The 12,787-nt window shown below is 35.8% G+C and overlaps 1 protein-coding gene across 2 annotated transcripts in view; it reads right to left on the reverse strand.

Annotated features, from left to right (window-relative positions):
- LOC100373956 (elongation factor 1-delta-like) overlaps positions 1-12,471 on the reverse strand; it is a 39,419-nt gene extending 26,948 nt beyond the window's left edge. The window contains exons 1-4 of one of the 2 annotated variants that reach the window (XM_002733164.4): positions 12,377-12,471; positions 11,193-11,312; positions 4,217-4,291; positions 3,111-3,213 (exon numbers count right to left, since the gene is read on the reverse strand). In XM_002733164.4, the coding sequence (XP_002733210.1) occupies positions 3,111-3,213; positions 4,217-4,291; positions 11,193-11,306 (292 nt within the window). In that variant the 5' untranslated portion in view covers positions 11,307-11,312; positions 12,377-12,471. The remainder of the gene's footprint in view (positions 1-3,110; positions 3,214-4,216; positions 4,292-11,192; positions 11,313-12,376) is intronic. The other variant, XM_006814532.3, reaches the window with a different exon arrangement.
- Between the last annotated feature and the right edge of the window lie 316 nt (positions 12,472-12,787).

Below are 12,787 nucleotides of genomic sequence, written 5' to 3' on the forward strand. Positions count from 1 at the left end.
TTTTTCTGATATTATTTTATCTATATTTACATTGTTCGCATTATATATATATATATATATATATATATATATATATACCGTTAAAGTCCTATTATAAACCACGGTTTATATTACAATGTATCAATTTAAAAATTGGGATCAAAAGCTCAAGTTCGGGATGCGGTTTCTATTACGTACATATTGCAATCACTAAATGGGCGTGGTCATTTTTTGTCCACAACACATGCACAAAACAAACAATACAACGTACAATCTCTTGAATAGGTGTCGGGGAAGAGTGAAAGGCCTTATTTTGGTTCTAAAATAGGCGTTACGAAATGTTGAAAAATTACAGTCAATCAAAAAAAAATTCAACATGATACAAAAAATACTCGGTATTTTTAATGTAATATGCATTTATTTTTTTAATTTTCTTGGTAACGAAAAGTATATTCTAACAGAAGTTTCAAATAAAAACACGAATGCACTGCTTAGTAGCAAATGATCACATAACGGTAGCTCGATCCGGCCATGCTGCGGGTCACAAGTGAATAACTTACTTGTTTTCGAAGTGTTGATATTCGTGATTATTATTTAGTAGTGATTACAATAACGCACGAAAAATAAATTCGTTGAATTGTTATAAAATGCAAGTAAAATTCAACTTGGTTTCCCCGTAAGCAAATGATTTCAGTCACATGTAAACAGCCGATACGATATCCGCCATGTTTTTGAATGCTCACGGGGACGTATTATTGATCGGATAGGTCAAGTCGCTAATTAACCAATCAACATAGTTGAACTCTGGTGACCTTGCCCTTTGTTATATAATATAATTTCCTTTATTATAGTTTGTTTCAATCTAAATATGCATTGTCATAATTAATTTTAAATACAAACAAGTTTTGGGGTTGAACCAACAGTGGGGAATCAGTCTACCGAATGTCCTTAAAAGATGTAAATATCTTACAAAAACATTGGTGCCTTATTTGTTTAACTATTTTAAGGGACATAATTTCCAGCTTTCTTCAAAGTAATTCAGATATTTTAGTATAAAAACAAATGTCTCATTGAAAAAAAAAGTGCTGCATTTAGATGTGAATAGATTCATAAAACATGCAAGATAACAGAAAATTTTAGCTGGCTTTAGTCCAAGTATTTTGTACAGGTGTCTGTCAAAAATTAATGATTCACTGAGACAAATATGAACTGCCTCATTGTGTGACTACTGTATTATATGAAAAGTAAAAAAAAACACCCATATGAATAGCTATCATGTTGCAAGCTCTGCTTTGTATGCAAATCAACTTAAATAGTTGGTGTCCAGTGGAGGGAGAAGTCAACAGTACTGTTGCCTCCTGAGAATCTACTTCTTCAAACACTGCAATCTTTGAAGTGCGTTTTTAAACTAGTATTATAAAAACTCTATCATTCTGTTCTAATAGCTGAAACATATTCCTGTGAGTTTTCATTTGTCGAATGAACTGTTTGTCAAATACAGAATACATATATTTTAGAATAATTTTCTTTTTAAAATGTGGATGAAATGTTTTGCTTTTAATGTATTTTTTATGTATTGTTTTTGATTTGATAACTTTGAACTAAACAGATTTTCTATTAGCTTCAGATCTTGATCAAAGTTAGGCACCCAGTTCATAGGAGTGCTTATATTGATTTTCTGACATCTTGTTTTCTGTAAAGATTTTATTGGTAGGTTTGCAAATGTGTATCAGACTGTGCAATCTCTCCATGAGTTGGTTTTGAAACCCAGTATGGGATTCTGAGATACATTACCAAGGATATTATTACAAGATAAATCATTTGCTTCATTGAACACATACAACAATGCATATTTCCACTGAGATCAGTGACCTTTGATGTGTATCACCAGTGATCAGTCAAGTAGAAACAGTCAAAATATTTTATCAGATTTTCTCAATTTTTGCACGATATTTTCATACAGGACATCTGTTGTTCAAACTCAGGGAAGACTTTATACTGATGAATAAGGTGACCAAGTTTGATAAAGTTTGGAATAGAATTAGTAAAGTTATTATGCACACAATAACAATTATTAACGACGACGACAACGACGACGACTACGACTACGACGACGACGCCGGACAAAATTTTTCCTTTAATATACCTTTCCCTTCCATCTTTGATGGTATGGGCAAGGTAAAAATGCTGGATGGTGCCCACGTGTCTAAATTACATAGCTCATTTAAATATGTTAATGACAGTTCAGCGACCTCATGGTGAACACGGAAGAGATTTACCGATAATGTAGTGTGATCTTTTGCCTTTGATTTCCATGGGAAAACGGCATGATTTTTTTTTTAAATCAAGAAATTATTTGTTTTCGAAAGATAAATTATTCTTCAATGCTCAGTTTAACACTTTTACGATGATAAAAGCTCATTGTCTAAAACTTATGAAACACAGACGTATTCAGAAAGAGTATTGACAGAGGTCGCCGCCAGAACAAAAGCAGTTTCATTGCCTGTCTGACATCTTATCACCGCTGAACAATAAATAGGTGTGAATATTTTTAGCCATGTTGTCGAAACAAATGAATAGGATTAGGAACAATGCCGTTTTGGAACAGCTGGTTGAAACAATGAAGTCAGTCACGGCCTTGTTGAATTGGGGGTGCGGTTAGTAATAGGTACTTTTCAAGTTTTCAATTTTTGTTGGTTACTATTACGTATGCGGTTTATATTAGGACTTCAACGGTATATACACACACACACTCTCTCACTCACTCACTCACTCACTCACACACACATACTCGTGTAACCTTAGTTGTGACGCCACACATTGAATTAAGTTTTAATATAGTTGCGATATGAACTCAATTAAACGCGTTTCTATATAGGATTGCGTTTTAATTAGGTTTAATTAAACAAAAATATCTCGTGACTGAACATAAAAATGTTTGCGAAGCATAGATTTAGTATCGGGGGAGGGTATGGTTCAATTTATACCATTGTATAATTTATATTAATATAATTGTACCATACCTTCCCCCGATACTAAACCTAAGCTTCACAAACTTGACTTAAATTCGATTAAATATTAATATACGTGGCTTCATAATTCTGGTGTGTTCCAGTGAAATGAGTTATTACCTCTTTTGAGGTCCTTATTCTCTCGTTCTACCACACTCAATCTCTGTTTCAGTTCACTGACTTGACTATTTTCCACTGCAAGGCCAACAGCTAATCCAGTACCCTGTAAAAAATATATGATGAACACAGTCTTAACAATGAAAACATTGAGGAATGCTCAAAGCCTACACTTGGCAATGCATGTGTACATACAATTGAATGCACTATTAGTTTACCAGACACCCAAGTTTGATCAGTCTTGAAAAAACTATTCACATTCAAACAGACAATCATTTCAGGAAATTTATTAAATGTTCATATAAGAACCAATGAGCTATCCATATAATGTATACACAGTGAATTACAAGACTGCACAAGTCATGCACGCTAATACAATTGTGTGTTGGTGTCACATGCAACATACAGCATAAAATACAATCTTGCATACCACAGAGCAAGATGGGGAGTGTTAATAATTACAGCAAATTACAAAAGTATTGAGGCCACAAGTAACCAAGTTCTTGATTAATTTGCTGACAACTTGAGTTTTGACTAGACATATGTGCTGTGCCAACAAGTGGTCGCATACATCGAGTAGCAATCAATATTGCAGTAGAAAGTGACAATGAAATACTATTTAATCCACAGTCATGCAATTACATTAAAATTCTATTATATGTCATGATCAGTTCTGGAAAATCTTGTATATTATTTTCTCAGTGGGTAGTTGCTATCGACAGGAGGAAGGCCCATTAATTGGCACTGTAGCTTTCTTTAAAAAGGATTGTCAAATCATTAATGAAGTTTAGTAATCATCAAATTGTATCAAAGTTGTCAGCAAATTATCAAGAACTTGCTGTCCCTACATCTCCAAGACTGGCTGTAAAACACAAGGTTAGATGAAATTCAAGAATAAAATTAAAGAAAAAGCAGTGAATAGTATGTGTCTACTAAAGTCAAATGATGCAGGATAATTTAAGACACTAATATTGTACATATGACTGACAGACAAAAGAAAACACTGTACATCATTCACATTACTTAATGAGATGGGACGCTTGCCAAATTAATTAACAGAAAAACAAATCATGTATTGATTCTTATAAGAGTTAGACAGGTGTACTCACACCAGTAGAATTAAGAGTGTTTTGGATGTTCTGTCGGGCTCTGGCAATTTCGCTCACTAGCTTACTGGTGGAGCCCTATAAAACAAAGAAACACATCGTTGGAGAACTACAGGTGAGGACATAAACATACGTTAGTAAACCATTACAAGTAAGAGTGGACACCATTCCACCTACATAAAATACACACATAGACAAATTAATTTGCAGGTATAGAAAAGATTTTAGTGAACATTTTAGATAATTGTTGATTCACCACTATCTAGCAAGACAACATTGTGTACCAAAGTCACTGACAATAGACAGACATGTTAGGTTTAAGTGATGTTATCTTCACAAAATAATACACCATAATTATCACTGTCAGTTATGTGTAAGATTAGATAATTTTAGGGCAATCAGTGCCAGGGATGGATCTGTAAAATTATCAGTGGACTAGTTTTATTTGCTGTATATTGAAGTCACACTGTACTAATAGTTTTAATACTTTCGTATTTTCAGAGAATGAATAACATGGACCCAGTGAAATGATGTTTTCACATAAAAATAATTTTACATCAGTATTTGTCATTTTTTGCGTATGTGTGTGATGACATTTTATGTGTAGTAAAAATATCCATGACTGACTACATTTCAATAATAATTGCAACATTTTGAAATGGCGAGCGACACTGTTCTGATGCCTTACCAATTGGTGTTCCCACTATGCTTCTGAATTGGGTATCTGAACACAGACAGAGTACGGGTAAACTATGTGTGAAAAGAAATCATGCAATTGTAGAAGAAAGCAACGACCAATAAAACATATCAAGTTGGTTTGTGGTTAAGTATTAAGTATTGTTGTTAAGAGGGGTATGACAGTGCTGGTACATGTATGACATATGATACAAACTGGAGCCATTTTGTGTGTGTGTTAAATATAACATTAAAATGGCCACCATTCAGCCATCTTAAAATCAATCATGATGCATGTACATATGTGTTAATTGATGTATAGTATGAGTGCAAAGTTTAAATGCAATTGGTCAAAGCATGGGCACTATCACTCAAATACGAGACATATCACCACAAATATTTGACAGGATTACACCCACTAACATTAGTGTACCCTGGCATGCGAGAGAGAGAGGGAGAAAGAAAGTAATTATCAGTGGATTAGCAGGAAAGGTTGTGATGTAGTATTTATATTAAGCAGTGTGCATCTACAGGTACTATGCAACCTGTTATATCAGAACTACAGTCAGTTATGTATTAAAATTACCAGTTACATCAGTTCTCAGAATTATTCAGACAGTCAATTTAGCAAGATGGTTCGCAACCACACAAAGCACTTTGGCAGTTGCTTTGTTCTAGATTCGATGGCATTGCTTGACAGAAGGAGTGCTCCGTTATGATTCCCTATTTCATAGGGTGATCAACATTAAGATTTGCAAACATAGTGTACATATTTAACTATTTTTAATTTATTCTTTATTTACTTGTATGTTATTCAAGAAATATTAAAACACTCCAAAATAACCTGTATATTCTTAGTGAATGCATTTCATTTTGAAAAACTGAGCTATGCGTGTGTCAAGTCTAGATTGGATAAAAACCGAAGTGTTTTGCAAAGTTGCAGGACATTTTGCCAACTGACTGTCCAAATAATTCTCAGAATACACCAAAACAACCTGAAGCTACAAACAGCATTACAGAGGTACAAGCATACAGTACAGTTCTCGCGGAAGCTTTGGCTTTTGTGGCATTGTCGCATACGCATGGCTTCATTGTCGCCTCAGCATCGCATCATTGTGGCATCAGCTTCGCGTCATTGAAAATTGAAGCTGTGTTCGCCTCTCTTATTTTGTGGCATCATCGTGGCCTCAGCTTCGCAGTCTCATGGCATCAACATGGCATCAGCTTCAAAGTATTGTGACATGAGTATGACCTCATTATTTTCACATGGAAAGGCAGTAGAGAAAAAACACATGTACAGAAGTTCGATATGTAATCGATTTGAAATTCAAAGCGGTAAGGGGAATAAAATAATATGACCAAGAGTAAAATGACATTTTAAAAAGATATCTTGTTTAATTATTTAATGTTGCAAGTATTGGGTACCAAAAACTTTGCGAAGTACATTGCAATCTGCAAGGTGACGAGTGTCATATTGACTGCAAGGAAAATCGTGATAAATTTAAATCACACAATGCAATCGTCATTCGGATACAACACAATTTGCTATACGAAATGAAACTGTTCTTGTTATAAAATTACCTTATTTTCGTTCATTTTATTTGCTGGTAAGAGAACAGATTCAGATTCTACATTTTGGTGGTATTTTTCTGTGTTTCGTTTAGTTTTAGCAGAGTCCGATCCCATGCCCGGACTACTAATACATGCAAAACACGCGAACGCCGCCTGGCGTTGTCGCCTGCCATCTTGATACAAAGTTCCAAAACAAGTGCGTACATTTCCAACTATGATTGGATGGTTGTGGTGGCGTCGGCCTGGTAAAATTTTACATCCAATTTTCAAAATTAAGTCACGATCAGTGACCTGAGCTCGATCTATACGTACTTTAAAAGTATTCTCACAAAAAAATATTTTTGAATAAAAACGAGCCACAGGCCTGGTAAAAAATCGAATAGCACTTGAAAAGCAGGAATAATTTATTGGGCTTCAGAAAAAAAAGTGTTCATTTAGTTGTAGTCTTAAATATTTGGTGACCAGTCGAACAATTTGAAACTCATTATACACACGGAAGTCCTTCGATACTGAATATCATCGACCCCAATCTGGTTTACCTTATTTCCCAACTTGCAAAACTGATTTGTATCTCAGCCCAGTTTTTTCTTTTTTCTTTTTTTGAACAGAGGTCAAATCCCAGCCGTTTATCAAAATATACCATGTTTTTCAGTGAATGATTGTGAAGCCTGTCACAGCAAAGTGAATCGACGCCGGAGATTGGACAGTACGACGACCCTTCAATTTTTAGTGCGGAAGTTGCCAACAAATGTCGAAAAACCCGTGAATTTTATGGATTTGAATAAAATAAAGCTAGCGATTGGTAAGACTGGTTAATAATATATCCCCCCGATGCTCTTCGAATTTTTAAAATTTTATTTCAAGGCGAGAAATGGATAATTGAAGTTCCATCGATTTCAAGGCGACTGTTTCACCACGACAACTCTACGCTGTGTTGTAGTTTCACGAGGTAAAAAAATATATATAATAAATAGTACATGTTTAATTATTTGGTTTTACAGCCCGCAAATTACGGGACATGATCCCCATGAATTACAATAAATAAATGCTGATTGTGTTGAATGATGGACGTCGGGACCGTTTGGAGAAACCAACGGGGATCGATATTCCAAACAAATTATTGGGACACGGTTGGTAGACATTTCAAACAAATGAAATTATTAACGAAAGACGAGATTTTTCCAGATATTTACGAACATACTGTCACAACAAATATATGCAAAAGTGACAAATACACAAAGAGATATTAGGTTTTATTTTAGCCTTAGAAATATTTTCTTTCACTCAGTCCATGCGTGGGACTTCTATTTAGCTCCATGGTCCTTCGGCTTTTGTTCTCCTTGGGGGAAATAATAGTTATACAAATCGTAAACTCAACACAGTCAGGAAAAGAAACCCGGACAACCATGTCGTACTTCTGTTGAAATACATTTTGTAGCAGTGCGTCACGTCAGAATATTGTTTAAAATAAAATAGTCAATCCCAGCCAAATATAGGTCAAAGGGTCAGATTGCGTGCATATAATTATAGATAGTTACAACAAAAAGTATTTGAACTTTTGACGGTTGTTTAACATCTATGCACGGTTACTAAACTAGTAACCGTGACCTATGAAAACCAGAAAATTGTTAGTAGTCCGATTTTTTGCACAGTCGAAAATAAAGCGGAAATTCAACAAGCAGTCGCAAAAGCAAGCGATTGAAAAGCGGAAGCGGGCGAGAGGTTGGGCGAAATGAGTTCTGTACTTCTTTGTTTGATGAAGCAATGCTGATGCCACATTGTTGCCATAATGAGGCCACAATGAAGCGAAGCGATAACAGCCTAACTTTTTAATGTCCCGACATTGAAGCAATGCTGAAGCCATAACAATGCCATGCTGAAGCGAAGGTGAAGCTGAAGTGAAGCCAAAGCTTCCGCGAGAACTGTACTGTATGATCCATGTCTATACAGTCTATGTCTAAAATTAGGTTTTAACAGCATTGTATATTTTCTTCACAAAAAACAACATACATAGCAATATAGATACAAGGCAAATATTGGACCAGTATCTAAAACATACGAGTAATATTTCAGTAATATGTCACTATTTCACAAATCTTGAATAAATAGTATTATTATACATCTGTCACCGTAACGCCATATGTTACAGTGTGTTGTAATTTTGCAGTATTTTACAGGGTATTTTTATCCTACCATATTAGAAAATGCGAATTCCAAATATGGAATGATTACACGCATAAGCGCAAATAAAAAACAAACATGGCTGCCACCAGGGTTTGACCGGTCCGGGCATACAAAGAAGTTCGCCGATTCTGTTCTAAACTTTTTAGATTTTGGCATTCCAATGATGTATCCTTGGTAAGAAAAGATGTATATTATATAATAAGGTTATTACGAAGATACCTCAAAGTATGCACTCAGACAGTACGCTGTCGCATCGACCTCCACTGCGTGTCGTCTAAACTATCTTCATGCATACTTTGAGGTAGCTTCGTAATAATCTTATAGTATTGCAATGACAATAATTGAGCAATAACTTAAAAGTTGGGTATACCACTTGATATTGACGGGGGTTATTGCTATTATATTATACCAGTATATTGACAATTCAATAAAACTAGTAAAAAAAAAGAGTTTACTTTCATCTACTAAAAGATCATGATTATGGCCCTTGAACATGAATATTTATATGAATAGTATGTAGTTGTACACTGAATGCATACAAAAAATACATGCGAAATAAAGTTCAAATTAAATACAAACTAGTTTTTATTCTGCATGAAAAAGAAACTTACCCACAATGAATAGAGCAGCGTAAACACACACATTAGCATAACAAAAGATGACCTTTCTGACCTTTTACTGACTGCGTCAACGCGATTTGAGTTACAGGGTCGTGTACAGTTTGGATCATTGAAACAACGGATTTTCCACGTTTTCATTCTGCTTTTTGTACAATTTGGATTGTAATTTGCCCATTGAAAGTACAGTTGTGAAATAAACCGGTTTTGTGATTCATCATACTACTTTTAACTGTGGATATTTGACGTTCAGCGGTACTTGGTTCGACCGAAATTTGAGACGCTGCGGGACGCGGTGTATCATGTATCATCTGACCTGAATACCGTTGGTATAACCAAAGTTTTGTGACAGTATGACTGACAAGTTTTGTCGTTCTGGGGTAAGTTTGATGGTGTAAGATCGAATTCTCGCATCGTTTTTGTGACACGTACATGATATGCCTTGTCTCAACTCCGGCCGAAAGAAAGACTTTGCACGCCGTGCAGTGGTTGGTGTACACTCGACACAAATCTGCAGCTTTCGAAATTACCTTCATCATCTCCTATAATTTATTCACCCATAGTGGAGAATTACAATATCATATATCGTCATCGAATCCTGCGTTGTCCTGTGTTTTTTGAAACAGATGGCAATTACCTGGGTGCAATTTCACTGCAAACGTCACTACGGGACACTGGTTGTTATTGGTGGCATACATTTTTGCCTGTGACTCATAGTTTTTTGCATTTTTTTGTCCTTCAATCCCTCAATTTTATCTAGGACTTAAAGGTCATGTTTTCTTTGTTGGAGGCTCGCAATCCATCATCTCAAGAGTCACAACACAGAGAACACAGTGTTCTGGTGTTTGTTTAGGCACCTCACGGTGTTGAGGGACGGTGGTTTAGGTTTGTGTGACGAACGACAATCACCCAACGACCGACGCTCACAACTTGGATCCCACCATTAACAAAAAGCAATATTATGGTTATACAACTTTTCAGATGTTTTTAATTCAGTATTTTTTTCAATATTCTTCCAAAATTCAACCATTATATTTCCCTAAAAATCAAATAATACCGGTTTTATGTATTTCAGTATTAAACCTGTAGTCAATTCATGTTCCAGGGCCACTTGGTTTAGCCGTGCATTATCAGTCAATATACCATGGATTGCATATGCAAATTTTGTGTTTGGACCAATCAAATCAATGGATTAACATCATCAATATACTGGTATAATATAATATTGGATATTCGATGGTTTGGTACCTGAAACCATGCACTCAATTGTGAATACATGAAAATAACCAACTCACTGTGCAGTGACAAACCATACTTTGTTATTTTGGTATAACAGTGAAGCAAAATTTGTAATTATTTGAACATTTCTGGTTGCTTTGTCACAAAAATTGGTAGTCTGTGCCCTGGGCTACAGTCTAGAGTTCTCAATAGCTGCATAGCAAGTCCACACAAAGAAATTTACACATACTCTTTGGATGAAGTGGAGTTTTTTTACAATATTGTAAACGTGTTTTGTCAATCATCAAAAAAAATAAGTGCAAAAAAATACATCGTGATTTCAGTTGTCATTGTGAATGGATGTGTAGAGATTCAAATTTCAGATATTGATAACATTGTCAATATGCTAGGTGAATTTATAAAGATTGTACAGGCAAATTTTAAAATGATCTGGGAGCTAAAATAGCTCCTGAACATAGTAATGGTAAGGGTGCAATTGAAATATTTTCAAAATAATATGGGTTGGAGGAGATATCAAGCAAATGTGAGGCGAGTGTAGTGATGGGGCATCATTGTCACCCTAATACACCTAATACATCACCCTAATACATCACCCTAATACATCTACATCTAATAATAGCACTGACCAGACTTCACTGCTTTCACAACAATTACACATCCATACTTTATGTCTGTATTTAACAGTTACTAACCTGTACAACTAATCCAGAGTGTTGCTTTGCAAGGTGTTCTTCATAATTCCTTTCTGCATCATCACATCTGAACTTTTCAAACCAAATAGATTCCTGCATCAACGGATGAGACATGCTGACCTAGCAGGCAAAAACAATAAAGTATACTGGATATAAACCATTAATACACACTGGATATGTACATAATAAACCATTAATACACACTGGATATGTACATAATAAACCATTAATACACACTGGATATGTACATAATAAACCAGAGCCGATGGTACCAAATTTTGTATGGGAGGGGAGGAGAGATCTACTCACCATCACTCGCGCTGAAGGAACGACCTTTATAGGGGGGTTGTCTACGTTCACGATTCTATATCAGTATCTCGCTATAGTTCGATGTTATCAAGAGTTTGAATGACGCATGAATATGGACAGTTTCCAAATAACAGACATTCGAACAAGCGTGTATGGTGTTTTATCTCAGTACTCTGATTGGTTAATGCAAGTAGACTGAACATTTGACATCATAGCTGACCATCACAAAGTATTCAATTATCACAATATGTTGGTGGTATACAATAATACCTGAAATATTATCCAGAATTGTATAATTTGATTGAAAAATGAAAATTAGGAGTCCTTATGCTTGGAAGTATAGATAACATAATCTATGGGTAGTTTGATGCATATACTGTCTAAGGATACATCACCCACACCCCCATTTATTTATTTCAACCATCTTGGTAATAAAATCGGTTAAAGCTGCTGAATGAATAATGATATAAACTTAGCGATTGGAAAGAATAAAGTACTCCCAGAAGGCATTCTGGGTACACCATTACATTATTAGTTGATTTCTCGCGATCATTACAAAGTATCTCGTCTATGCTACATAAATTTCTATTTTTACACTATAACCCAAGAATTGATAGGTAATAAACGATGTTTCAATTCCGAAAGACCTTCGTATCGAGAGGTCGGAGATATAAGCACACGTAGGACTCGCATGGCCACGTACGGTAAACCATGGTAGACCGAATATGATGTGTAACAGCCGTAAAATTATTTTTATTATAGACGAAATGTTGAACAGTTTAACATTATTGTACACTGCTAGTGGCAGACCAGATTGTTGTGTGGATTTAACAAGTCTTAATTTAAGACCACAGTCACTTCAAAAAGGGAAATACCTGTTTTTTTGTTTTACCGGTCTCCGTAAAACTGCTCACAGTCTAAGAATGGCCGGCGGAAGAGAACACATGGGTCTTTCGACAGCCTCGTTTTCAACTCTGTTTAATAACTGGTACCCATAAGCCATTGCGCGGTTTACAGTTAGGTAATCTCGAATCTGTATTATACTGATAAAGATCTCCCGAGCCGGTGGGTCGCGGCACGCGTTAAACAAACAACTTCTGTGCCATGAAAGTGGTGGACCGCTGTGAGCCGCGCTCCGGCACGCGGCACTTCGCCAGTCAAATAAGTGACGCCTGGCTGATGCTATGGTAAACGGCGCCTAAAAGTCTCACTTGGCGACCTGTGGGTGACGCCGACCAAGCGCCGACACAGTCCCCTATTGTGAGGGTGGGCACGGGGGGGATAGC

The sequence above is a fragment of the Saccoglossus kowalevskii genome, chromosome 9 (genome assembly GCF_978046115.1).
Source record: "Saccoglossus kowalevskii chromosome 9, keSacKowa6.1, whole genome shotgun sequence".
Taxonomy (NCBI): Eukaryota; Metazoa; Hemichordata; class Enteropneusta; family Harrimaniidae; genus Saccoglossus; species Saccoglossus kowalevskii.